This window comes from Castanea sativa, chromosome 1, assembly GCF_040712315.1.
Source record: "Castanea sativa cultivar Marrone di Chiusa Pesio chromosome 1, ASM4071231v1".
In the NCBI taxonomy this organism is placed as follows: Eukaryota; Viridiplantae; Streptophyta; class Magnoliopsida; order Fagales; family Fagaceae; genus Castanea; species Castanea sativa.
In genome coordinates, this window is record NC_134013.1 from 27,888,853 (window position 1) to 27,916,775 (window position 27,923).

At 38.7% G+C, this 27,923-nt stretch overlaps 1 protein-coding gene across 2 annotated transcripts; it reads right to left on the reverse strand.

The window, feature by feature from the left end:
- Positions 1-735: 735 nt before the first annotated feature.
- On the reverse strand, positions 736-5,705 carry LOC142616058 (metal-nicotianamine transporter YSL1). Of its 2 annotated transcripts, XM_075788955.1 has the most exons (9): positions 5,639-5,680; positions 5,323-5,552; positions 4,807-5,199; positions 4,513-4,685; positions 3,816-3,910; positions 2,892-3,026; positions 2,612-2,801; positions 2,417-2,531; positions 736-1,839 (listed from the first exon to the last, which is right to left on the reverse strand). In XM_075788955.1, exons 3-9 carry the CDS (start codon positions 5,171-5,173, stop codon positions 914-916), a joined length of 2,001 nt encoding a protein of 666 aa, XP_075645070.1. In that variant the 5' UTR covers positions 5,174-5,199; positions 5,323-5,552; positions 5,639-5,680; the 3' UTR covers positions 736-913. The 2 variants fall into 2 exon arrangements, with proteins under 2 accessions (XP_075645070.1, XP_075645064.1); XM_075788949.1 differs by having other exon boundaries at positions 5,323-5,705.
- Between the last annotated feature and the right edge of the window lie 22,218 nt (positions 5,706-27,923).

The window sequence follows — 27,923 nt, forward strand, 5'->3', positions numbered from 1 at the left end:
CTGTATAACCGCTTTCTAACTCCCTAGTCCCTAACTAGCTCTGCCTTTGCAAGACTAGTTACATAGAGAATGTGTTTGGATTCAACTGAAAAGGCGTTTTGCGTTTCAAGCCTTTTTTTTTTTTTTTCCAGCCGCAGATGTTGACCAAGTCTTCCGTGAACAGTGCATTCGTGCACTGTTCACGGACCCACAAATTTCACTTTTCAGCCACTTTTTCATTAAAAATGGGTCTCGCGGTACTATTCACACATTTTAAAATTATTTTGCTACAGTATTTTCAGTTTTCAGTTTTCAACAATAAGTTCTATCCAAACAGACCCAGAGTGCCTATCATGCTGAACTTAACAAAGTAGTTAGGCACATATCACGTGTTTAGGCTTTAGTTAAACACTAATCAAGTAATCAGTGGCTGGTATTTTTTGGTGTGCTTAAGCCAGGTTAATTACACAGACAAAGATCCATCTATAGTCTTAATGCAGTACATCGAATTTGTGAATTTCAAGGTTTATTACTATGCTCACTCATTCCTTTAAGATTGGGATGGGGTGATGTACCATGTGTTTGTGAAAGTTGGCACACCCAAGAAACTCCCCCTCCCCTATCTCTGTGTTTCCATTTTATTGCTTGTGCCTTTGCTTCAAATCTAATGAGCCATAGCCCCATGGAAAACAGAGAAAAAGAGGGAGGGAATCCCATGGGACACTGGGGGATCAGCCAAGCCTAGGCAACGGAAACTGGAAAGAGATAAGATGCATTTTTATTGTCGTTTGAGAAAGGATATAATCTGTTCCGGCTCTGCGTATCACTTTTGTATAATTTTTGTTGCACTTCGCACTAACTAACAAGTTTGTGCATAACCATGTGCACTTAAATGTTGTTACTATTCTCCCCACAAATCTTTCTACTGCTTTTTCTAGGAAGGTACAAATTTCATACAAATGGGAGGCTTTATTTTGGCCAAAGCAAGAACTGAAGCAGGAAGTGTCCAAAGTCCCTCCCCGCAAATTAATCCAGAAGCAACTGCAGGAACCATCAACTCGGCCTTCTTTGAGTTGACCTTGTGCCACACAAACACAATCAAACTCCCAATTCCCATATCAATTGCAAAGTATGCCCCAACTATAAAGGGCACTGCCATGACCATAGGAAGTGGCATATATTTTCCAATCTTTGGCGGTGCAAGATCTCTCACTATGTTAATTACTACTGCAAAGGCAAAGAAGCCATAGCAGAGTTGCAGGCAGTGGAGAGGGAGAGCTGAGAAGCCTTCAACACCTAGAATGGCCATGTTTCTGTAGATCAACGCAAAAGGAGCTTTGAACTCTCCATTTGGGTTTCCCACATCAAAGGCCTTGTAGAAAAGGAAGAAGCTAAGGGGTGCCATTACACAGCCTAATGCCGTGCCAATGGCTTGGCTCAAGAACATTGCTCTAGGAGAAGTACTAGTCAATTGTGCTGTTTTGAAATCTTGCATAAGAGTGCAAGCCACAGAAACAACAGATTTTATTAGACCACACCCAATAAGTCCTGCAACCAAACCATCTTCTTTTCCACTCAACGCAGCCAGGACAAAGAGGGCTACTTTCCCATAATTATACGCCATGTTCATATCCGTGAGGCCGGCTCCATAAGCATTGCAGAATGCTAGAGATGGAGCAAGGAAGTAGGCTATGACAACGTAGTACCATTTTAGTTGATGGAACATCAGTGGGATCACTATTATAGATACGATGGCAAAGATGATGTAGCCAGTGAGAGCAACCCACATGGGAATGTTTTCTTTCAGGAATACTTCGTTCTGTTTCAAAACTTCAATGGAGTTCCCTGGGTCGTCTACATCTGCAGTAGAGAAGAAGATAATATGTTAGACGTATTAACATGTAAATTAATATCATTCTGAGGTACTGCACCAGGGCAGAGTACAATTTCACAGGGAGTGGAGGGATTCCATAAAGATGCCAACAAATTTTACTATACTAGTTTGGCGTTTTCAATGAAGCTTTTACAATCAAGTGAGTATGCATTGTTTGGGTCTACAAAGTACAAACCAATGCACCCTTTAATAAATCTATTCACCATTAGAAATGCATTGGGCCAGCGGGCCTCATCAATCTTTTAAGATAGTTATTGTAACCTAATAAAGTAGGAATTATTATACGATTACAACCAATTTCATAACATTTTATGTGATAAATTATAATTAGCTATTTGTTACTTTCACATGAACTCGTCATTTTTTTTTGTAACCACTCACAGTCAGTTATATTGAATAGTTGTGAAAATAAGTATGGAGTTAGTCGTAGTCCTAGAATTTTTCCAAAGCAGCAAATGAAAAGGAAAATTCAAAGGCTGCTGCTTATATTACCCATGTTGGCGCACATGAAAAGGAAAATTCAAAGGCTACTGCTTATATTACCCATGTTGGCGTCCTTGTTCTTGAATTTGCGCTGGATGTTAATGACTGTGCATGCCAATATCTTGATGAAATTGTAAATCCCATCACCTAGGATTAAAGCAACGGATAGGAAAACCTGCAGAGAAAATACAGAGTAAATGGAAGAACAGGGGTAGCAAAATCCAATAGGAATGTGTGTATGTTATGGAGAGAGACCTTGTAACCATACAAACTCTTCATGTTAGTTTCTTCCAAACCCTCAGAGAACCAATGTCCTCTAAGCCGACCAATGAGTGGCCACATTATTCCATTGGAAAGCACAGCTCCAAGAACCAGAGACAAATTTACAAGGTGGGAACAAATCATCCCGGCTCCAACATAAGTCAAGCCAAAGTCGAAGTAGAATCTGCAATATCCGATATTAATAAACTAAATACTAAATAGCATCACTTAACATGTACAGTTCAAAGAAGCAGAGAATAAATCAAAGACGTACGTGTGCTTCCACGCTTGCAATCCAAAGGTAGGGAACTGTCCAAATCCACAATCATCTTTTCCACTGAAAAACCACTTAAAGAAACCCCACAAGAAACTAATTGAAAAATATTTCATGAACCCTTTCACTTGCTTCCTGCAAAAAATAAAATCCTGTTTGAGCTTTGATTCTTTAGTGGTTTTCTGTCATAACAAAATCAGAGATAATAATTGTGCAGTTTGGATTATTATTATTATTTTTTATTTTGTTTATATACAAACTTTGTAAAACCTTTTTTAGGTATTACTTTATTTTTGTTATTAGGAAAAAAAAAAAAAGGAGAAGTTAAAGGTTTTACAAGTTTTTCTACCAAATGTGTACAAAATAATGTGACAATGACATAATTGGTGTACTTGAAGAATATAATAAATAAATAAATAAAATGCTAACATTTTTACATATTTTACTATATAATCTGACATAGTCAAGAATATAATTTGTTGATTTAAAAAATATAATAAGTGAATGTTCAAATTATTGAGAAAATAATAAAATAATAAATGTTGTTGATAGTTTTTTATATCTATTATGAAAGTGGTGTCAAAATTTTTCTATGAAAAATGCTAACGGATACTCTAAAGACAATGATTAACAATTCATTTAAAAAAAATTTTATGGAAAAAAAAAACAATTAATATTTTGACAATTTTTTTTATTTATCATAAAAGTGATGTCAAAACTTTCTTAAAATGAATTATTAATCATTGTCTTAAGCGTACTTACTAACTTGACTTTTTCTCTCCAAATTTGTCTATTATAATTTTTTTAATAATTTCTTTAAGGGAATATGTTAACACGATTCTTATAAAAATTTTATAGTAAAATTGGTAGTTATTTAATATCATTCTTTCAACAATAAAGCTCCAAACGATGAAAGAGGTGTACCTTGCCATCTTATCCCCCTGACTGTGGAAACCATTAATGAGAACCGCAGTTGCCATGCCACTTGGATAAGTCAATTTGAGATCTACTATCATTATCTGTTGAACAGTGAGAAATAACATACATACAATAAGTAAAAAGTTGAGATCTTCGTCGCAGCGGTCCAAAAAGGGAAGAGAAAAATCCTTTTTTTTTTTTTTTGAGAAACGGGAAGAGAAAAATCATGGTGGGAGGAAAATGCATTGACTTTGCAATGAGCATTAACTCAGCATCAATCCCAAAGACAATAATCATAATTCATCTCCATCTGAAATAGATTTTTTCCTTCATGTTTTAGGTTAATTAAATGTTACACTTCTAAAATATTACAAATTTAAAAATATATTTAATGTTATATTATTTAAAAATTTATATAATATAGTATTTTATACATCATTAGATCAAGAAAATAAAATTTTAACCGTGCCCACTTACACCCAAAAGAAAAGTGTTGATTTCAATGACAAACTTTCCAGACTTTTTTTTATCATATATGTTGAATGAGTAGAATCACAAGTAAAAGTTGAAATAGTCAACAATAAAAAGAAAGGAAATCTTCAAAAAGTAATTATTAAAACCCCTAGTGTTGAAATAAAGTAAAAAGCACTTTCTAATTTCTTCAGAATTGAAGATGAAAATTGAGACCACCAAGAAGAAGTACCTTCCTCAGGGGAACTAAGACAAAAAGGCCAACAAAGCAGACTACAAAGAGGTAACCAGTCATCCAACCAAATCCAGGCTCCTTGACACTCTTTATTGAGTTTCCCTCGTTGTTGACTCCAGACAACATATATGTCTTCTTGTTTAATGCCAGGAGATAAGAAGCAAATCCACCTACAGCCCAAAAGAGAAAAAAAAGATGTCTAAAAAGTTCTTGAAAAATAAAAAGTGAAAAAAAAAGGTTAAAAGGTTTTCTAAGATGCAAAGTAAAACTACATATATTAAAGCCTCAAACCTCCAACAGCAATGCTATAGCATGCAACTGCACAAGTTTGTATCATAGTATTCTCTTGCCGACTGAAAGGTTTTGACACAAACCCTGCCTTTTCTAGCATCTTTGTCCACGATCGGATAAATACAAAAGCAATAAGTGCTGCAGAGACATTTAGATTAGGAACCAGCCCAGTTGTGAGGTTCAATTTCATGGCTATCACACTGTACATGGTTCCAATCATGATGCTCACTACCATTCCCCTCATTGTTATCTGCTTATTCCATGGCTCCGGGGTTTTCTTCCACCCTTCAGAATCAACTACTGTTGCTCCTTCTAAGTCTTCTCTCTCGTTAATCTCTTTCTTTTCTTTTGCTTCTTCCATGTTCATGTCTCCTAAAGAAATTGTCTGTGCCACTAAAAAGTAAAAACATTCTATGTTAGAAGAAATAAACTTCTAAATTCTGAATCTTTGAAATAAAGTATGATATGATAACAGGTTTATGGAAAAAAGCTGGTGATTCCATGCATGGAGCTTACCTTGTTTCTTTTGGTATAGGTGTATGCTCTTCTAGCTAGCTTTAAAGGAGGACTACAGATACCATATATGCAATAAAAAAAGTTTGTTTTGTCTTCTGTTAATCGACAATTCAAAACCTTTTTAGTGAACACAGCTTGCAATGACCCCTCGAATTAATGACCACACAGGATATCCTCCTCAATAATATATATTAAGCTACTCCGTACTTTCTTTTGATGAACATGCCAGCCTGTACCAAGTTCAAATTGACACTGAAAAATTATACATAACAGTGAAAATATCGTAGTTATAATCTATTTTATTTCATGCACTTACAAAAGGCTAGAAGAGAATGATTTAATATATAGTGTTGGATACTTAATAAGGTATGTCACTGAATGATGGCAATACTTGGTATTTATAACAGGTTATAACTTTGAAAGATTACTTCACTGGCGAGTCATAGGTGTGACCAGCTGACCTTATCATTGACTATCTCTTTATTTCTCCTCCATGAGATAATGTTTTTTTGGTAGGAGAGATTCTTTAACTTAAGACCATTTGCGCACTGCACAAACTGCAGCAATGTGGGTCATTGCATCCAATAGAGTAAGAAAATGATAGGTGAGGAGAAAAACAGTGATGGTCATTTCCTGCAAAATATAGTGGTGATGGAAAGTCAAGTAGATTCTCAATCAGTAGTAGTACGTTCACATGATTGAGAGAATAGAACCAATAATTATATAGGTTTCTTATAAAAACACAGAGTGCACATGGCGTGTTTTTATAAACTGAAAATATGATTTTAAATTAAGTTTTAATAATATTTATAAAGCATTTTGCTCTTTGCTAAAATTTTTCTATCTTAACCTTGCTTGTAGCATAAATAAGAAGACTTCTCTGCTTCTAAAAGTGAGCAATTTAATGTCTAACAATTTATATATGTACATAGCTTATTTTTGTCTTTTTTTCTTTGAAAACAAAGTTAAATGGCACCGCATAAAACTAAAAGTATTGTCCTTTTGATAGGTTTCCAAACTATTAATAATAAATAATAAATTTACACAATTTTTTTTTCACAACAAATTTTACAGTTGTTAGAGCAATACTATATAATATGTACAACATTTCTTATAATAAATTTCACAATTGTTGAACATTCAATTTTCATTTAAACTCACTATTTACACTACTTTATTGTCTATCAGTTATATAATTTTCAGTGTCAACTTGTGAAAATATCAACTCTCCTCTTGGTGGGTTCTACGTAATCATTATTTTTTTATTAAAAAAAATGCCTACTTATATTCATATATAGCCCTAAAACCATAGCCTCCACTATTTTTCTTATTTTTTAGTTTTTAATTTTTTTTTTAATCTTGTTTTGACTATAATCCAAATTTTAACTGTTTAAAAGAATAGAGAAAAAAATGTTGAATTCAACATTATCTTTTAATAGCATTCAAGGCAGCGAGGACACAAAATTGCTAGTACATTGTTATACTCTTTAACACTTTTGGAATAATTTATTTTAAGAAATCAAATTGGTAGTTTAAACTCTATTTATTTAGATTAATCTCTAAATTACATTAATATATATATATATATATATATATATATTTGTGTATTTAGTTTGCTATTTGTAAGGACATGATTTTCAGACCAAGCCCAAAATATAAGGAATCTTGGTCTAGTGAACCCAATACAATAAATTTGTAGAGAGTTAGTCAAAGAATTAGGCTTTAGTGCATGGATAACAGTTAATATGGTTTTGGATGCTGAGCCAACAAGAATTAAACTCGGTTTGTGCAAGAAAGTTTGTCCTCGGCATAGTCCGAAGAGCTCTGTTCTAATATATATTAGATGACAATGGTTACATGAGTTGTTGAGATTGCTATAGTGCTTTCTCTTCTCCTTTTTTCATCCTCTTTTCATGAAGGGCTTCTTCCATTATATAGTTCCTTTTGGATGATCTTAATCCTACACTTGTTGATCCTTTGAGCCACCACTTGAGTGTTTGTCCCATCAGACACCATTTCTGGCCTTCTGTGAGTTGTGGTTGCCAAGGTAGCACTGTTCAGGGGTCTTTTCCACATAAATGCGGTTAGAAAGTTAACTGCAGGGCATTCAATGCGGTGTAGCAATATTTTTGAGTCTTTATCCCTCTTGTATGTTCATGATGCTCGTCCCTACCATTAGAACTTCTTGGAAGGTTACTTTGATCATTAGGATTTATATTTGATCTGCGTTTAACTTATCTGAGGAGATATTCCTCCTCGAACTCGGACTACTCACGATCTCGGCCGAAGCCCCATGCTCTCGGCCGAAGCCCAAGACCCCACACTATTAATAACAATTAATTTTTTTAGATTAATTTTGCTTTCAACATTGCCCCCCTAAATTGAATTCCTAGCTCCTGCCACTAGTGATATCACTTTTTAACTTACAAGTAATAGTGTGCCACATAGATAATTGTAATTTTTTTTTGTAATTCTAAACTTATTGTATATTATTTGACATCTATAATAAGACAAAATTACCATGTATAAATAAATATTTTTCCGTAATACATTATTGATTCTTAGAATTAAACTCATGAGCTTCAAGTCTCTAACAAATTTAAGGTAATCGCGCTTTTAATCTAATAAATTTACTTAAAGTGATAGATTTTAGTACTTATATATGGAGTAATAAAATGTCAGTTTTTAATTTGATCATATTATCTAAGGGAATATAAGTAATCCTAAAGTTTAGGATTCAATAGTGTATTTTACTTATTGTTTTCTCATTCTAAAAATATTTTAAGAAAAATTAACACAATGAAATTTACCATTTCTTATTAATGATTGTAATAATTTATTATAATAAGAGAGTAGACGATATTTAGTTTTAACCCTATCTCAATCTCCACTCTATCATTCATTCAGAATTAAAAAATCCACATGATAGGTGATATAGGATGTGTATAGTGCAAGTGCACAATTGCACCTGGACCCAAAGAAGGTTATGGGCTCAGGCCCAATGAGCCTTAAACAATGAAATTTGTAGAGTGTGGGTTCGGAATCTAGATTAAAGGTCCTGAGAACTTGATAACGGGCTTTTATAAGCAAACACTTGTAAATAATGAATGATAATTGCAAATAGATCTCTTCAGACTTGAGCCGAGGACTATTTCTTTACTATTTCTCTTTCTTCCTTAAAGATTACAATTCTTAATTTCTTTCTTAGTTACCGATCCCCCCTTCCTTTAGTGTTCATCCCCCCTTAAATACTTCTTTTCCTGATGCTTTATCCACGTGTTGCTCCAACCCCCTCCCTCCTAGATATTTCTTTTTTTAGTGCCTTTGAATAGTAACCAGAAGTTTCAGTTCTACTGTTCAGGGGTCACTTCCCCATTAATGCGGCCAGGGAGGTAGGTACAGAGTCTTTAATGTGGAGGTGGCAGCCTTTGCTTTTGGTATTTTTCTAATACCGGTGTACCTCGAAGGTTCAGGGTTTCCCCCTTTTAACCAACAGTCTTTCCAGAATATTGCCTTGACCTTCATAGTGAAGTTCCGAGTTCTCCTGGGCCTATCCGAGGAGAAACTTACCCTCGGATGTGTCCTCGGATCCTCGGCATATGGGCCAATTCGTAGAGTTTAATTCTGGAGCAGGTCGGCCCTCCATGCTACAGTCCAAAGGCCCATATGCCTACTTGGGTCCTTTTACTCCCCACAATAGCCCCTCAAAACTCTATTTTTCATCATCCGAGGAGAAAAAATAGGGTTTTGATTCAACAAGGACTTACCCCACACGTTTTGTAAATAACTGCACGTGTGGAAACCGTTTCGCGTTCCAGAGGATGCCACTTGGCGGTTTTATTTTCAAAAACGCGTGCATTTATTACCGTAAGTTACACCTTGTCCCCCACGTTCAACGGTGAGATGAGCATCCAACGGCCCTTGTTATTCCATGAAAATTTGGGCGGGACAAATGCAATTTCGAGGCCGCTTCCCGCACGTCGTGACGCTTCGGGAACCTGCGCCCTCATTTATTTCCTCAGAGGCTAATCCCATCAAAACATTAGTAATCTCCTTTTGTCTGCAGAAATCCGTGGAAATTCGTACAACTTGAAATTTGTAAGTTCTTATTCCTTTTTTTTTCTTAACCCTTTCTCCTCGGACCCTGTCCTCGGCTCCCCTTATAACCGTTCTCCCTCTTAGAACTTAGCCTTTCATTCCTTTCCGATGGGAAAGTTTAAGTGTCTAGTTGATACCGCCGCTGGGATGGAAGGTTTTAGAGCCAAGTATCATATTCCCAGCGACGTAGGTCTAAAATACTGCCCGGCGGAAGCCGTGGCCGGTTCTAGGAAAACCGGAGAGGTCATCATTCCCATGGTCGCCTTCGTAGAAGGTGGGATGACCCTCCCAATGAAACCCGTAACCAGGGAGTACCTCCGCAACCACCGGTTTTGTCTCGATCAATGCGCTCCAAACGTTTTTAGAGTTTTAGGAAGCGTCGATGCTTTAAACGAGCAAATGGGTCTGAACCTCACTTGGCATGATGTCGTCTTTATGTACGAATGCCACAAACTCACTGGAGTAGGTTATTACATCAAATCCCGCTCTAGCGTAGTTAGGTTGATCTCCTGTTTGCCCAAGTCCAATAAAGGCATGAAGGATGACTACCTCATCGTTTCTGGCAACTGGCACGACGGCCCCCACTGCCCAGTTGAGTGGGGAGATCCAGGTGCGACACCTTAGGATTTAACTTCCCACCCCATAACTCCCTAAATCATCTAGGAATGTGCATTCGCATTTACTTAAGCGTCTAACTTTAATTTATTATATGTTCTAGGCATCTGACCATGTTTGTTTATTTGGGTGTTTTTCTTTGCAGATAAGCAAAATGTGCACCCCCGCTTAAGCCACTGCAACGTTGCAGATTTGAATCGAGTGCTACACTCTGAAGTGTTCGTCAGCGAAGACTTACAACTTAGGGTGGCTCATTTGATTCTAGGGTACAAACCTATCTCCTCGGACTTTCAAGAGATCGAGAATGCAATAATTGCGAGTGACCGGAGGCGAAGAAGGATTCACGTGGCCAGGCCGCACTTCCTAGCTGACAACGACCTTCCTGACGACCCCAACACCATTCTGTACAACCGTCCTATCGCGGCAACCCCCCTCTCAACACACTCCCAAGAACTTGCTGTCCCGGAGGAGCAGGTGTCCTCTTCACACACACTAGACGACGAAATAGATAACTTTCAGCTCGAGGACATCGAAAGACCCCGAGGAAACCAATTCGTCATACTTTCTGACGAGGAAGAAGAGCCCACTGAGGCCTCCGGAGTTGAAGGGTTTATTGTTGCCCACCCCCGAGTCAAATCCGAGGAGGACATGGACAGACTTCACGGCCTTCTGACCAAGAGAGGCGAAAAAGTCGCCCAGAAGAAGACAGGAGGGTCCCAAGCTCTTCCATCCTTGCCACCTCCCCCTCCTCCAGCCGAACCCAAGCTTCCAACTGAGGAGCCGAAAAAGAAAAGAAAGGGGGAGGCCGAGGAGACTGCTGGCGAAAAACAAAAAAGACCAAGACAACAGCCGCAGCCAACTCAGCAGCAGAAGCTAGATAAAGGCAAAGGCAGGGCTCGTTCAGTCGAGAGTGGGGAGATCTGAGATGTGGCCGAAGTGCGCCGAGAACCGGCCACCTGGTCTCTTGACCTAAGACTGGATGGTGCACCAATTTCCTGCCAGTCTAGTATAAGGGCAATCCAACAAGGCCACGCCCACCACCTGGCCGATGCGTTGGAGCGCCCACTTCTGCTGCCCAAGGACATGGAAACCTTGGAGAGAATGAGCCAACCCCAACTATTCCTGTCTTTAAAAAGGGAATTAGCCCTGGTAAGTTTAATTTTTTATGAATATTTCCTTCTTCATAATACTGGATTATTAATGAGTGTCCTACTACATCTAATTCTTTAACACTTTATGTAGGCCGTTCAAGAAGTCTTTGTAGCCGAGAAGTTTGTAGAAGACTCTCGGAAGAAGGCCAGACTGGAGCTTGACATTCGAATGGAGACTGAGAAGTCCCTAGGCCAAGCCCTCGCAGAAAATGAGAAACTCGTCTCCCAGGTGGCTGATCTCAAAAGAGAAAGAGATGGTGCCGAGGCCAGCCTGAAGACTATGAAAACTCAAATAGAAGGGCAGCGCAAGCTTCTCCGTGAAAAAGATGACGAGCTGGCCCAAGCCCAAAGGGAACGCTCGGATTTGGAGAGGGAGCTTGCGCGAATGAAGGAGGAAGCCGGCGCATTCAAACGCTCTCTAGAGGCCGCCAAGCAGGCGAGTTATGAGGAAGAGGTAGCTGCAACAGAGGAGCAGCTGACAGAAGCTTTTGCGGCCTTGTGCCGGGAGTACTGTCAGCAAGTCTGAGGGGAAGCTCTAAATGTAGCAGGGGTTCCTTCAGCCTCGGAGCTGAGGAAGTCTGAGAACGTTTGGCTTCCCCTAGACATACACGAGATAGAAGAGACTCTTGCTGTTGCTCCTGCCCCTGAGGCAACTCTTCCTGCTCTTCCTCCTATGGCCCCAAAGCTCGTTCCAGATCCTACAGAACCTTCAGGTTCCAACAAAGAGATGGAAGGGGGTGGGGATGCCGAGAAAGGCTTGAGCCAGACTGTGGAGCCCAATGCCCCTCCAACAAATACAGCAGACAAAGGGAAGCAAGTTCTGTCTTCCTTTGAGTTGGAGCTAAAAAACACCGAGGCAACCAGCACTTCTCAGCAAAACGCCCCTCCAAGAGTTTAGGGACCAGCCTAGGACTTCTCTTTCTTTGTAATCAGAACTTAGCATGTAATGTATGCCAGAATTATTAATGAAAGACAATTTTTGTACAACTTTGTTTTATGTTGCATTTGTTTTACTTTATTATTTTTGGACTTGTCGTAAAAGTTCTCATGAATACATAGTTAAAGGTAGGTCAGAACAAACAAATCTAACTCCAGGGGTTGCACAATTATAACCTCCACACAACCATGCGCACATTTGCTTGGCAAAGTAGAATACTTAAGAACCTGACAGAGAGTAACTTAGTTTGGATATCAAACAATGCCTTAGTTAAACAATGCCTTATAATTTGTGGTATTGCTTTTGATAGGATGTAAGGTCCGAGGACCATTCCTTACAAAAATTTGCTTAACACCTAAAGACATAGAACTTAAAAATCCGAATTAATGAATGGTAAGATACTGATTTCCACAAAACGTGTAATAGGAATGAGAACAGTGACAAGATATTAAGAATAATAACTTTAACTGTTAATTTTCCCAAATTAGGAGGTCCGAGGGCCCGGCCTACCTAAGGTTCTGTTTAACAAATGATAAGATATCAATTTCCACAAGGTTTGTGGTCCGAGGACTACACTTAACCAAGTTTCTGTTTGACTCTTAAGAACAGTAACTTCAAATGTTAATTTTCCCAAAGTAGGAGGTCCGAGGACCCGGCATAACTAAGGTTCTGTTTAACAAATGATAAGATATCAATTTCCACAAGGTTTGTGGTCCGAGGACTACACTTAACCAAGTTTCTGTTTGACTCTTAAGAACAGTAACTTCAAATGTTAATTTTCCCAAAGTAGGAGGTCTGAGGACCCGGCATAACTAAGATTCTGTTTAACAAATGATAAGATATCAATTTCCATAAGGTTTGTGGTCCGAGGACTACACTTAACCAAGTTTCTATTTGACTCTTAAGAACAGTAACTTCAAATGTTAGAGGTACTTATAACTTTGAAATGTTAACTAACAAAAGCACATTTTATTAATAATAATACCTTCTAAGGTTATTTACATTCCATGGGCGTAGTACAATTCTTTCATCTAGGTCAGCTAGCCGATATGACCCTATGCTTGCTACTGAAACAATGCGATAGAGGCCTTCCCAGTTGGGTCCTAGCTTACCCCAAGCTGGGTTCTTAGAAGTGCCCACAACTTTTCTTAGTACAAGATCACCAGGTGCGAGCGGCCTTAGCTTCACGTGGGCATCATATCCCCGTTTTAGCTTATGTTGATAATAAGCCATTTGGACTATAGCTGCCTCGCGTTGTTCTTCAAGTAAATCAAGAACTTTCTCCAAGAGTCCATTGTTATTCTCCGGGCTAAAAGAACTCGTCTTCAGGGTGGGAAAACCAGATTCCAGGGGTATAACCGCCTCGGCTCCATAAGTCATAGAGAATGGTGTTTCTCCCGTGGACCTGCGCGGCGTAGTCCGATACGTCCACAGAACATGTGGGAGTTCTTCTACCCATCTGCCTTTCGCATCGTCCAACCTTTTCTTGAGCCCACTAACTATGACCTTGTTAACAGCCTCGGCGTGCCCATTTCCATGAGGATAAGCTGGGGTGGAGTATCTATTTATGATGCCCATATCATCATAGTATTTCCTAAAAGCCTTGCTGTCGAATTGAACGCCATTGTCTGAGATAAGTGTGTGTGGAATACCGAATCTAGTGACGATGTTTTTCCAGACAAATTTCTTGGAGTCAATGTCTCTGATATTTGCTAAGGGCTCGGCCTCAACCCATTTAGTGAAATAGTATGTCCCCACGAGAAGCCATCTTTTGTTTCCTGCAGCTCTCGGAAATGGCCCCACTATGTCCAATCCCCACTGCGCAAAAGGCCAAGGGCTGGAGAGAGGGTTAAGAACCCCTCCAGGTTGATGAATATTAGGGGCGAACCTCTGGCATTGATCACATTTTCTGGCATAGTCCTGAGCCTCTCTCTGCATATTGGGCCACCAATAACCCTGAGTCAGGCCTCTATGGGCTAAGGACCTTCCTCCAGTGTGGCTTCCATAAATTCCCTCATGCAGTTCCTCCAGAAGTGCTTCCGTTGATTCAGGATGCACACACAACAAGTACGGTCCTGAGAAGGATCGTTTATACAGTTTCTGGTCCTCGGACAACCAGAAACGTGGCGCCTTTCGACGTATCTTATCTGCTTCAGATTTATCCTGAGGAAGGATGTCATTCTTAAGAAAAGATATAACCGGGTCAATCCAACTAGGTCCCGACCATATCAGATGAATGCGAACTGCGCTAACAATGGTAAGAGTTGGCTCTAGCAAATCCTCCACGAGGATAATCCTGGGCAAACCCTGAGCCGAGGACGTTGCTAACGTAGCCAAAGAATCTGCATGGGTGTTTCCACTCCTAGAAATATGAGCTAAGACGAAGGAGTTAAATTCAGCTTGCTGACGCTTGACTTGGGCCAAATATTCCTGCATTCTGGGGTCTCTAGCCTCTATGGTCCCCATGACTTGGCCGACCACTAACTAAGAGTCCGAGAACACATGGATTTCCTTTCCACCCATCCTACGTACCATCTTCATGCCCACCAAGACTGCTTCATACTCGGCCTCATTATTAGTAGCCGAGAACGCCAATCTCAAAGATTTTTCGAAGACAATCCCCTCAGGGGACATTAGGCCAAGTCCAACACCAGACCCTCTCTGATTAGCTGCCCCATCCACATACACTTTCCAAGTCGGAGGTACTGCATCTGTGATCACACCAACTGGTTTTTCATCCATGTGTGCCTCTTTCAGGGTTTCTTCTAGCAATGGTTCGGTAAACTCTGCCACCAAGTCAGCAAGGACCTGGCCCTTCACCGAGGTGCGAGGCTTGTATTTAACATCAAAGGATCCCAAAATGGTTCCCCATTTTGCCACCCTGCTAGAGTAATCGGCACTGCGTAACACCGCCTTAAGAGGCAATTGGGTTAGGACGACCATAGTGTGAGACTGGAAATAATGAGGAAGCTTGCGCGTGGCGTGAACTATGGCCAGAAGCGCTTTCTCCAAGAGCAGATAGCGCACCTCGGCCTCATTCAAAGACTTACTAACATAGTAGACCGGTCTTTGCACCCCGCTTTCATTCCTTATAAGGACCAGGCTGACCGCGTGGATGGCCACTACCAGATAAGCAAACAAGACCTCGTCCGCCTCGGGGCGAGACAAAATGGGTGGCCGAGAAAGATATTGCTTAAGCTGTTGGAAAGCTAACACGCAATCCTCGGTCCATTGAAACCCTTTCCACTTATTCAACAATTGAAAGAAAGGACGACATCGGTCAGCTGACCGAGAGATAAACCTATTCAATACAGCAATCATTCCGGTCAATTTCTGGATCTCTTTTGGGTTCCGAGGCGGCTGCAAATCCTGAATAGCCTTGACCTGCGCTGGGTTCACCTCTATGCCTCTGTGAGTAATCATGTATCCCAAGAACTTTCCGGACCCCACGCCAAAAGAGCACTTTGAGGCGTTAAGGCGCAGCTTGTACTTTCTTAGCACCTGAAAGGTGTCGGCCAGATCTTTCACGTGTGAAGGTATTGTTTTACTCTTCACCACCATATCATCCACATATACCTCAATGGTCTTCCCTAGTTGCTGTTCAAACATTCTGGTCATCATTCTTTGGTAGGTAGCCCCAGCATTCTTCAAACCAAATGGCATGACCTTATAGTGGTAGTTCCCTGTTGGAGTAATAAAAGCAATCTTCTCTTGATCCTCCAATGCTAATGGAATCTGATGGTAACCCTGGAAGGCATCCAAAAAACTCATATGAGGATGCCCGACAGTGGCATCCACAAGTTGGTCAATACGCGGCATTGGGAATGAATCCTTGGGGCAGGCCTTGTTTAAATCCGTAAAGTCCACACATACTCTCCACGTTCCATTCTTCTTTTTAACCACAACCGTATGTGCCAACCACTCGGGGTAGAAAACTTCTTTAATAGCCCCGGCCCTCTTGAGTTTTAGGACCTCTTCCTTCACAGCCTCAGAATGTTCTTTGGAGGAACACCGAGGTGGCTGCCTTCTCGGGACAATGGCAGGGTTGACGTTTAAACGATGACAAATGAAGCTCGGATCTACACCTGGAGCCTCATAAGGATCCCACGCAAAAACAGCGATATTGTCTTTCAGAAATTCCAACAACTCCATCTTCTCCTGGTGCGGTAAGCGTATGCCGACCTAGAAGAACCTCTCTGGGTCATCTGCTATTAAAAACTTCTCTAACTCCTCACAAACAGCCTCATCTCCTGTCAGCACTCCAGGTGCATCCGGAGCTGTTAATTGCTATGACTCTTGGATGGGCAAAGCTAATGACTCGGCTTCTGATTGATGAAGCACTGCGGCCGATATGCATTACCTGGCCACTAATTGGCTGCCGAGGATTTCCTCAACATACTCCCCCGAGGGAAACTTAACCTTAACATGCAAGGTAGAGGAGACAGCTCCCAGAGCGTGCAGCCATGGCCTGGTGAGGATGGCTGTATATGGGGAGTACGCGTCGACCACAATGAAATCCACCTCAACCGTTTCTAAGCCAGATTGGACGGGCAAACGAATCTGTCCCTTCGGCACAACGACCCTTCCTTCGAAGCTTATGAGTGGCGAGTCATAAGGAGTAAGATCTTCCAACTTCAGAATTAGCCCCTTAAATAAATCAGGGTACATGATATCTGCACCACTGCCCTGATCAATCATAACTCTCTTGACATCAAAACTCCCTATCCTGAGAGTGACCACAAGAGTATCGTCATGGGGTTGAATGGTACCAACCTTATCTTCCTCTGAAAATCCCAAGACGGGTAAGGTCACCTTCAACCTCTTCGGCCTGCAGCCTGGTTCCTTGGCCTGAGAATGGGAAACCGCCATCACCCTAGTGGGACCTGAGCCAGTCCTACCAGGTGCAGCGAAGATAACATTAATCGTTCCCAATGCAGGCTGAGATGGATTATTCTTCTGATTGTTCGAGCCAGATTGACTGCCCTGTCCACCAGGTTGACACAAGTGCTGCTTTAGTTTCCCTTCACTGACCAGCTGCTCCAAGTGGTTCCAAAGGGTCCGACAGTTCTTGGTAGTGTGACCCACATCCTGGTGGTACTGACAAAAAAGGTTCTGATTCCTCTTCGCAGGGTCTCTTGCCATCTTACCAGGCCATCTGAAGAAGGGCTCCTTACGAACTTTCTCCAGCAACTGATGTACTGGTTCTCGGAACACAGTATTCACGGTCTGAGGTGCTGCCGAGCCAGACTGCCCAGCATAATCTCTCCTCGGCTTGTTGTTGTGGTACCTGTCCGACCTGAAATCCCTTATCTCCTGCGGGATAACCTTCTCCTTACCCTTTCCTTGCTGCTGGTCTTCCTCCACTCTCTTGTACTCGTCAATACGGTCCATGAGGCGACGTACGCTGCGGACGGGCTTTTTAGTCAAAGACTTTCTCAAGTCATGATCAGTAGGAAGGCCTACCTTAAAAGTATTGAGCGCCACCTCATCAAAGTCACCATCTATTTCATTAAACATTTCCCAGTACCGGTCAGAATATGCTTTCAACGTTTCCCCTTCCCTCATGGTCATGGATAGCAGCGAGTCCAATGGCCGAGGTACTCTGCTACATGTAATGAACCGTGAAGCGAATGCTCTAGTGAGCTCCCCAAATGAACCTATAGACCCCGATTTAAGGCCGTTGAACCACCTCATAGCAACAGGTCCCAAGCTAGAGGGGAAAACTTTACACATCAGGGTCTCGTTGTAAGAGTGCACCGCCATCCTCTGGCTAAAGTGACTCACGTGCTCCACCGGATCAGTCCAGCCATTGTAGATGGTAAAGGTGGGCTGGGTAAACCTCCTAAGAAGCCTCCCTTTCTCAATCCTCCGTGAAAATGGAGATTTGGAGAGTTGATGCAACGCCCGACTCATAGCATCGTTCCCTAAGCCCCTAGAAGGAAGCTTCTTGCGTCTGCGAGATGGCTGGTCGTCCTCCTCACCAGAGGACATTGCACTGGGGGGGTGAGCATGACCTTGAGCTGTAGCTACCTCCCCGGACCTCCTCTGAGGAAGGATTGGATGAAGACGGCGAAAACCTACGTCTGGCGCGGCGTAGCTTCCTCTTCAAACGATTAATCTCCTTCTGCATGGCTTTAGCACCATCCTCATGGGTGGTACTACCTCCACCATGAGTATGGCTAGCCCCGGGGTATTCTGTATGGACACTTCCCTCACGGTCCCTTCGACGCTCAAGACGCTCGAAAAGTTCCTCCGGTTGTGATCCCTATGACTCTGCATGGTGAGAACCCAGGCCTGCCATAGTATCCCAACTCCTTCTAGACTAGATTTCCCACAGACGGCGCCAATTGTAAGTGCACAATTGCACCTGGACCCAAAGAAGGTTATGGGCTCAGGCCCAATGAGCCTTAAACAATGAAATTTGTAGAGTGTGGGTTCGGAATCTAGATTAAAGGTCCTGAGAACTTGATAACGGGTTTTTATAAGCAAACACTTGTAAATAATGAATGATAATTGCAAATGGATCTCCTCGGACTTGAGCCGAGGACTATTTCTTTACTATTTCTCTTTCTTCCTTAAAGATTACAATTCTTAATTTCTTTCTTAGTTACCGATCCCCCCTTCCTTTAGCGTTCATCCCCCCTTAAATACTTCTTTTCCTGATACTTTATCCACGTGTTGCTCCAATCCCCTCCCTCCTAGATATTTCTTTTTTTAGTGCCTTTGAATAGTAACCAGAAGTTTCAGTTCTACTGTTCAGGGGTCACTTCCCCATTAATGCGGCCAGGGAGGTAGGTACAGAGTCTTTAATGTGGAGGTGGCAGCCTTTGCTTTTGGTATTTTTCTAACACCGGTGTACCTCGAAGGTTCAGGGTTTCCCCCTTTTAACCAACAGTCTTTCCGGAATATTGCCTTGACCTTCATAGTGAAGTTCCGAGCTCTCCTGGGCCTATCCGAGGAGAAACTTACCCTCGGATGTGTCCTCGGATCCTCGGCGTATGGGCCAATTCGTAGAGTTTAATTCTGGAGCAGGTCGGCCCTCCATGCTACAGTCCAAAGGCCCATATGCCCACTTGGGTCCTTTTACTCCCCACATATAGTTATTGGGATGTTGTGTATGGTTATTAGATGAAATTTCTTATTATTTATGTAATTTTCAAAATGGCATGACTATTTCGATCTAGAGGTGAAATGACGAAATTGGCTGTCAGAAAAGAGCTATGAAGCACGGGTGCGGGTGCGGGACTCGGCAATTTTTGAAAAAGGTGGGTGCGGGTGCGGTGGGACTCGGCAATTAAAAAATTATTAAAAATATTTTTATTTATATTTTCTATATATTTTTACTATTAAAATATTCTTAAAGAACATATTATTATGCCTTGATTCACAAAACAAAGAAAGAAGAAAGCAAGAAACACAAAACAAAACACAAAACAAAAAAGAAAACACAAAAGAAGCAACAAATATTCAAAATAAAATTGAGGAAGGACGGATTTAGCGTTTTTGGGTCTCATTCAAAGCCGATTTCGGTTGTTCCGGCATGATTCGAGGCCGATTTCGGCCGTTTCGGGCTTGTTTCGGCTGTTTCGGTCGCCGGCCGATATGGCCCGATTCTGGCCGAATTGGCGCGAGTCGGCGCCGAGTCAGTGCGATTCAGGCCGCATCGGCGTGAGTCGGCTGAAAAAAAGAAGAAACCACGTGGCAGAAGCGGCCCGACGCGGCACCGACGCGCGAGCAACGACGTCCCTCGCGCGTCGCCGCGTCGTGCTGCGTCGGACGCGGGTGCGGCACCTCCGGCGCTGCGTCCGTGCATCCTAGGAAAAGAATATAGAAAAAAATTAATGGTTATTTCTTGAAAAATACTAGTGGTAGTGAATGTCAATCATACTCTCTTTCAATAATATATTATATAATTTCACATCTACATGATTTGATAGGTAATGAATTTATCAAAACAAATTTATAGAGTTTGAATTTGAATTTGTTTTCTGACTTCATTCTACCTCTCATTTATAATTAAAAATTTCACATACAATAGAGAATGTTGAACATTGCTTAGAGACATTATCTTATTCATTGCTTGTTGGTATTTGTAAAAGTATTTAATCAATATTAGTCCTTTTATAGTAGGATATTAATTAGAATTTTTGGGATTGTCGTTGTTTGGAAACCTAGTCCTCAGCCTTGAAATTGATCCTTAAGTTGTAAAACCAAAATATGGAAATTTCTAACAATAAAAAAATCAATATTTTTTTAGTGGATTTCAAATCTCTATCTTGATGATTCAAGATGTTGTAGGGCTACTTGTGCACTAATTAACCCTTCTCTCACTACTACACTATGTCAGGTTGTATTAGAGTCTTGACTAGTTAGGTCTCATGGCCGAACAACAAATTTGGCAACAACCACCTCATCATCAACTATAAAAAGGTGTAGGACATCTGGACTAAATTGAAAGTTCAGAAAGTAACGTTAAGATCCTAAATCTTGTTGGTCCAAGAATTCATGCCAATAGAAATTGTTGAAGCAATAGGAAAAATTGTGTAAGAAACTTAGCTCACAATGAGCCTATTTGTAGATGCATTCCTAGATAACACAGAATTACAATCTTTGATGGCATAATGTTTTTTAAGATATTGTTTTAATTATTGGAAGATCCATAATGATGAAAAAGAAATACTTCAGTCTAATAAGTTCGAGAGTGATGCAATCAATTAGTAGGGTACATACAAGATTGATAGTTAAAAAAATTATTTTCTAACTCGAAAAATGATCAACTTCTAGGGTTTGGTAATACCTCAATCAAGATTCAAGAGGAATTTTAAATAAGTTGTTGAAAAAACACAATAAAGATGATTAAACTGATAACAATAGAATCAATAACCAAGAAATTAAAGAAATTTACTTGCACTAATCAAGAGAGCCTGATACAAACCTAGCTCAAATACAAGCATCAAAGACTAAATGACGTTACACAAGAACTGCCATATTTTTGGAATAAAAGAAGACATGTTGAAGTAGTCTAGTTCTTGGATGATTATTGTTATTGTCTTTATAAGAAGTCATTTTCTTGAAACAATGAATGGGTAGTTTATTTTGGTCAATCACTACTCCACAACGCAAACGAGTAAAATTCTTCACTTCTTATAACCGCATTTCTTTATTTTAAAAATCTTTCTACTTCAGTGAGAAGGGTGGCACTTCCCACATTGCCACATGTAGTATAGGCAATGAGAGTTTTTTTCAACATGTGTTTCATAGTATTTCTTAAAGCTTAATTATTGTTGAACCGCCTGTAAAATCATGTTTATTGTTGTACTGCCTGTAAAATTGTGTTTAAATCAAAATCGTGTTTTGAAAATATAATTGTAGCATATATGTACATACAGTAAATTATAATCATCACTCTTTTTTTAAATAAAAAAGAAAATTGGGTTATTTAACCATGTGTTTGGAAACTTCTCTGCAACCTCGTTACATTAATTAGTCCCCACGTGTTGGCATTTATTTTAAGCCATATGCATGAGTTGGCTACTTCCACACCAGTTGACACGCATGGCTCGGACACTGCATTTGACAACACATGTCTTGCCAGATGCCATGAAATTGATCCTATATGCTCACAGCTCACAAGGTTGCTCTTCTTCTGCACAGATACCAAGTGCTTTTCTTCGATTCCATTGGAGGATTCTACAAAGGGATAATGGGGCTCTGGAACCTTGTCTTGAGAGATATATATTGACTTCGATCGAGATCATGGTGACCAAAATTTAACTAAAGAAAATGACAACACACACAAAAGAGCTAGCCACAATGCATGGTCTCGATAGACTTATAAAATTTTCCAGGTCGAGATCGATCTCTACTTCGAGGCTTTTTCGAGCCACAAACCCAATGTGGTTTCTTCTCGATCACTTCATTATGAGGCCAATAATGGTCAGGAGCCACATTATGAACCATGTTCAACTTAGCCTTCTTATTGGCCATATAACTTTCTTTTAAACAACACATTGTTGTGGTATAAAAAAAAAAAAAAAAAAAAAGCCAAAAAAAAACCAAAATTAAAATTTACTAAAAAAAAAATCCAACAACAACACATTATCCGGACTTCATAAAATATTTTACAATACAAACAAAGATGATCTAGTGTCGAGGTAAGTATGAAAGTCAATCTTGGCTGCAGAGAAAGATAAATATTTTGGTTGATATTTTTATTTTTTTTTATCCTCTAATTATTATTATATATTACGTTCTTCTAGAGGATTATAGACTTCAAGATGAATTAGGTATATAAATTCAAATGAACAGGATTACATTGAAAATTTTAACATCCAGGTCCAACCACCACAACAAGATTATCGGCCAAAAAAATAATGTGTTAATTAGTTCTAACTTCTAACCTCTACTTTCAGTTATAAAGTAAAGATATCGTTTATGTGGTTGACATTGTTAAACCAATGTTGAAGGAAATATATAGGAAAGGTTGAAGAATATCATGTCTTACTTTTCCAACAAGTTCAAGAAAATATCCGAGAAAACACAACCAAGTTCTTGAGGAAGTTGATGTTAGATTCTATGAAAATATAAAAGAGAGAAGATGCCAGGATGACGTGGTGCGGCAGGCTCAACCGCCTATGTTTACCAAGGAAGCCCTTAACAATTGCATAATCACTATAATCTCAATTCATTAGTTACAATGAAATCTAAGTAAAATTTATATAGATATAAAGAGTTAAGGTTAGATATTATACATGAACTAGTCTACAATATAATTCGGCCCCTTAGACCTAGCTATACACATAATTGATATAAACCTAACACTTCTAACAAATTTGTATTAACCACCTTCGTTTCATCAACTGTAATCCATACTTATATAAGAAATTTTAGTCTATCCCATACAAGTTCGATGGCTGATGTTTTCTACGTATTCTTGACTCTTTGAATTTAAACTCTCAATTATCAGTTTGCAAAATGATAGGGTTTTTTTTTTGGTAATAGTTGATTCATTTTAATGGAAATCTCATTTTTATGGTTTTAAATTTTAAAAAGCTTCTTGACTTGTTTCTTATATCATTAGAGCAATGTAACCATCGATGACGATAATTAATGACAAGGCAAAGGTACATGATTTCGTAGGGGAAAGGGAACCATGATTTCTGTAGTTAATCATCATTCATCAGTAATGAAAACAAAAGGTTTTTGATTACTTAGAAGAAAGAAACCATGATTTATCTAGTTAACGACAAAACGCCCCTAAAAAAGAGAGAAAGAAAAAGAGAAAAAGAACGAGTGTTTGATGGACTGCATGTCGGGTGGGTGGTGGGGTTGTAAATTCTGACTTTTCAAACCAATGAAATGATCATGTCTTGGGCAAAAACACAAGCACAAGCACAAGCACAAGCACAAGCACAGCCCAATTGCGGTTTTAAAACAATGCACTACAGCAACACATGATTTAGACACCATCTATATCGCTTGTGATTTGAAAGAAATTGGACATGATCAAAATTTGATATCTTTTTGAGGGTTGAAAGAAAATGTTGGTTGGAATTTTTGTAAACCATCCAAAAACTTGTATGGCTAATCTTCAATCTTCTAGGCAAAGACAATCAGCCTCTCCTTTTCGTAAATGTTTTTGAAAATTCTTTCAGAAAGCAATTTGTGCAGCAATGGTTGATGTTTCTAAGCCCATCACACGTTCACACTCAATATATAATTCCATAATTTTTCTTTCTATTTTTGATCATTCAGATCACTTGGATAGCTCCGATCCCAATATATTGATTATTGGATTCTCTATATATCTTTCAAGCTATGTCAGCCTCGGATGTGGACCGTACATAAGAGGGTTGAAACTTTGAAAGTGTCCTAATGGGATATGATCCTCTCATTTCCAAATAAATTCGTTTCGAGTCAAATTAAATATTATAAATTTAAAAGTTTTAAATGACATCGCATTAATATACACAATTAGAACTTAAAAAAAAAAAAAACAAAAATCTTATCGATGTTCATTTCACTTGAAATGTAGTACTTCAGTTCAAGATTTTATTCGAGTGGAAGTGTGGAACTCGACCTAAAGGAGCTTTAGCCTTTAGGTGGTCCTAGTACTCTTGACTCTTGAGTATATATGCATAGAATGCAATTGCAAAGCAAAGGCAACTTTCGCGTGGCATATTATTGAGGCCAATATGAGCCACTTATTACTTTTGAGGCTGATTTCTCTTTACTTTGTACTGGTACAGAATATTTTGGTCAGGAATATGGACACTGAGTGCAACTTTTGGTAGGCTAATGCTTTTGATGGGTTGGCCTATCTAACACCATTCTTCTTGGTAAGTGTTTGTTTGCATTCTTAAAAGGAAAAAGAATGGACTGAAAAAAAAAAAAAAAAAAAGGTACCAATATTGCAGATATCAATCAATTGTATAAACCAAACCTAACAGAAATATAGCTTTTAGGTACATTGATGATCAGCTCGTGAAAATATCACAATAAGTAAGCACTAACATAAGATGAATAATTAAATATATATAACTTTTTCAAATTTAAAAAATAAAAATAAAAATCGTGCCAATATTTTAAATCAATTTAGGTGCATGTGCATTGACCAGTATAATGTGATATTTTTACATATTAAGGTAGGTGAAAACGTATTTTTAGTCCTTAATCTATATGACTATATGTCGTATTCTAAGTTTGGATCTTAATTATTAATTGTATCGTATTATAATCATTGATGATCCAAAAAATAAAAGTATTGCTTAATCATTGGTATTTTTTTTTTTGGTAGAATAATCATTGGTATTAGAAAACAGTTCAATATTGTAACACTTATCTCGTATATCTGTCAATTAGTAATGAAGCAGATTTTTGGCCTCATACGACTTAGCATTTGCCGATGTGACATAAGATGACACCACTAATAACTCAAAGAGAGTAAGAGACCGGTGTGTGTGTGTGTGTGATTTTTTGTTTTCTATTGTTAATACCTATGTGGGACCACGCTCGATTGGTAATTCGAAGTTTGAACCTTCACTCTTTTCATTGTGGAAAAGCAAAAATATAGATTGTCAAACTAAACGGTTTTGGTGGTGCATGGTAGACTTGGTACCGATCTTATCAACCAAAAAAAGACTTGGTGGTGACTAGTGACCATATGTGTGTCATATAAAAATAATGACTCTTCCTTTCTTTGATTTCATGAGCCCTATTGCGACCTAACGTTCCAGGCCAACCATGTAAGGACAAGTGGCGGGATAAAATAATATCAGCAATTCTGCGTCTGCATAATGATTAATGTCGGACGGTCAGAGATCTAGAGAAATAAAATAACTATATCATGTTTAGATTTTTTATTCTTCCTCCAAAAAAAAAAATGTTTATATTTTTTATTTTTTAAATGTTAATATAAGATAACATTGTTTAAGAATACCGTGAGAACGAATAAAAATGAATAATTTTATTAAAAAAATATAATTATACACGTCATTTTATTAGGAAAAAAAAGTAATTTTATTTAGTTATTTCTTTATTGTATTATCAGAGAGAGAGAAAAAAATGTGAAATGAGTAAAGGGATACAAATAATAAGAAAGATGTATTACATGAATTTTGTAAAGTGTAAAGTGAGGTCAAGTAATATTAATTAAAAAAAATCATTTTCCCATTGTCTTTGTCCTCTTTGGGCAGTGAGGTGGAATGAGTAAAGTGAGACAAATAAAAATAAAAAAAACTATTAAATGAATTTTGCAAAATATAATGTGAGCTTAAGTAATATTTTAAAAACTTCATTTCTCCATTGCCTTTATCCTCTTTGAGCGGAGAGGTGAAATGACTACAGTGAAACATAAAATAAGAAAAAGAAAACCTTATTTTTCCATTGCCTTTATCCTCTTTAGGTGGTGGGGGAAATGAGTAAAGTGAGACAAATAATAAATAACATGTATTACATTAATTCTGTAAATTATAATGCAAGCTTAAGTAATATTTTAAAAAACCTCATTTTCCCATTTCATTTATCCTCTTTTAGGCGGTGGGGTGAAATGAATAAAGCGAGACAAATAATAAGAAAAGCATATTATGCGAATTTTGTAAAATATAATGTGAGCTTAAGTAATATTTTAAAAAACCTCATTTTCTCATTGACTTTATCCTCATTGGGCAGTGGGGTGAAATAATTAAGTAAAGTGAGATAAATAATAAGAAAATTTTATTATAAGAATTTTGTAAAATATTATGTGAGTTTAAGTAATATTTTAAAAACTTTATTTTCCCATTATTTTTATCCTCTTTAGGTGGTGGGGTGAAATGAGTAAAGTGGAACAAATAATAAGAAAAATGTATTACACGAATTTTGTAAAATATAACATCTCATTTTTCTATTGCCTTTGTCCTCTTTGGGCAATGGACACTAGGGGTGGCAAAATCAACCCAAACTCATTTGCCCACCCAAACCCACCCAATTATTAATTGGGTTAAATGGGTATTAGCCCAATTATGATCCAAGTATCATTTCTACAAATCACCCAACTTTAAAATACCCCAAAACCATTAAAATTACCAAAATACCCCCTCAAGTTTCGGGGGTATTTTGGTAATTTTTTGGTTTTGGGGGTATATTGGTCATTTTTAAGGTTTTAGGGAAATTTTGGTCATTTTTTGGGTTTTGGGGGGTATTTTGGTCATTTTATTGGTTTCGAGATTATTTTGGTAATTTTTTGGTTACGGGTGTATTTTGGTCATTTTTTGGGTTTCAGGGGTATTTTGATTATTTTTTGGGTTTTGGGGGGTATTTTGGTAATTTTTTGGTTTTGGGAGAGTATTTTGGTCATTTTTTGGGTTCTAGTGGTATTTTGTTCATTTTGCAGGTTTCGAGATTATTTTGGTAATTTTTAGGTTTCGAGAGTATTTTGGTCATTCTTAGGTTTTAGAGGTATTTTGGTCATTTTTTTGGGTTTTGGGGGTATTTTGGTCATTTTTTTGGGTTTTGGGGAGTATTTTGGTCATTTTTTGGGTTTTCGGGGTATTTTGGTCATTTTTTGGGTTTTAGGGGTATTTTAGTCATTTTGTAGGTTTTGAGATTATTTTGGTAATTTTTAGGGTTTGGGGGTATTTTGGTCATTTTTTGGGTTTTGGGGGGTATTTTGGTCATTTTTAGGTTTTGGGAGTAGTTTGGTCATTTATTTGGGTTTCAGGAGTATTTTGGTCATTTTGTAGGTTTCGTGGTTATTTTGGTAATTTTGAGATTTAGAGGTATTTTGGTCATTTTTGAAGATTTTAGAGTACTTTAGTCATTTACACTTTAGGGGCATTTTGGTAATTTTGATAAATGGGTAATTGGGTGGGTTGGGGTTTACTCATAATAATTGAGTTAGGTTGAGTTTGGGTTAGAAGTAATTAGTTAAATAAGTTTTAAATGGGTAAATGAGTTTTATATACCCAACCTAATTATGCACACCCAAACCTACTCAAACCCACCCATTTGACACACCTAGCAGACACTCTCCTTAATAAAATTACACTATTAAAATATGTTGACCCTCAATAAATTGCAGACACTACCTTTCCAATAGAGGTGTCATCCAATTTTGAAACTAATTGTCTAAGTTTGGTAACAATGAAAGAAAAGAAGAATCATGAATAATCACATGAAGAAGGTTATCTTATTGAAGTCATTCTACCGTGAAAGCATTCTGCCGCAAAGAACAAAGGCAGATGGACCCTGACGCAGAAAACCCTTCCTCCTCACCGTCGACGAAAGAATCTGACCAACTCACTCGTAGCACCAAAAATCAA

Excerpts from the sequence above, each read along its gene's own strand:
- LOC142616058 (XM_075788949.1), bottom strand. The coding sequence starts at position 5,173 with ATGAACATGGAAGAAGCAAAAGAAAAGAAAGAGATTAACGAGAGAGAA. Across the intron at positions 2,802-2,891 it reads TTGCAAGCGTGGAAGCACAC|ATTCTACTTCGACTTTGGCT; the intron begins GTACGTCTTTGA and ends CGGATATTGCAG. Across the intron at positions 1,840-2,416 it reads GAACAAGGACGCCAACATGG|ATGTAGACGACCCAGGGAAC; the intron begins GTAATATAAGCA and ends TCTCTACTGCAG.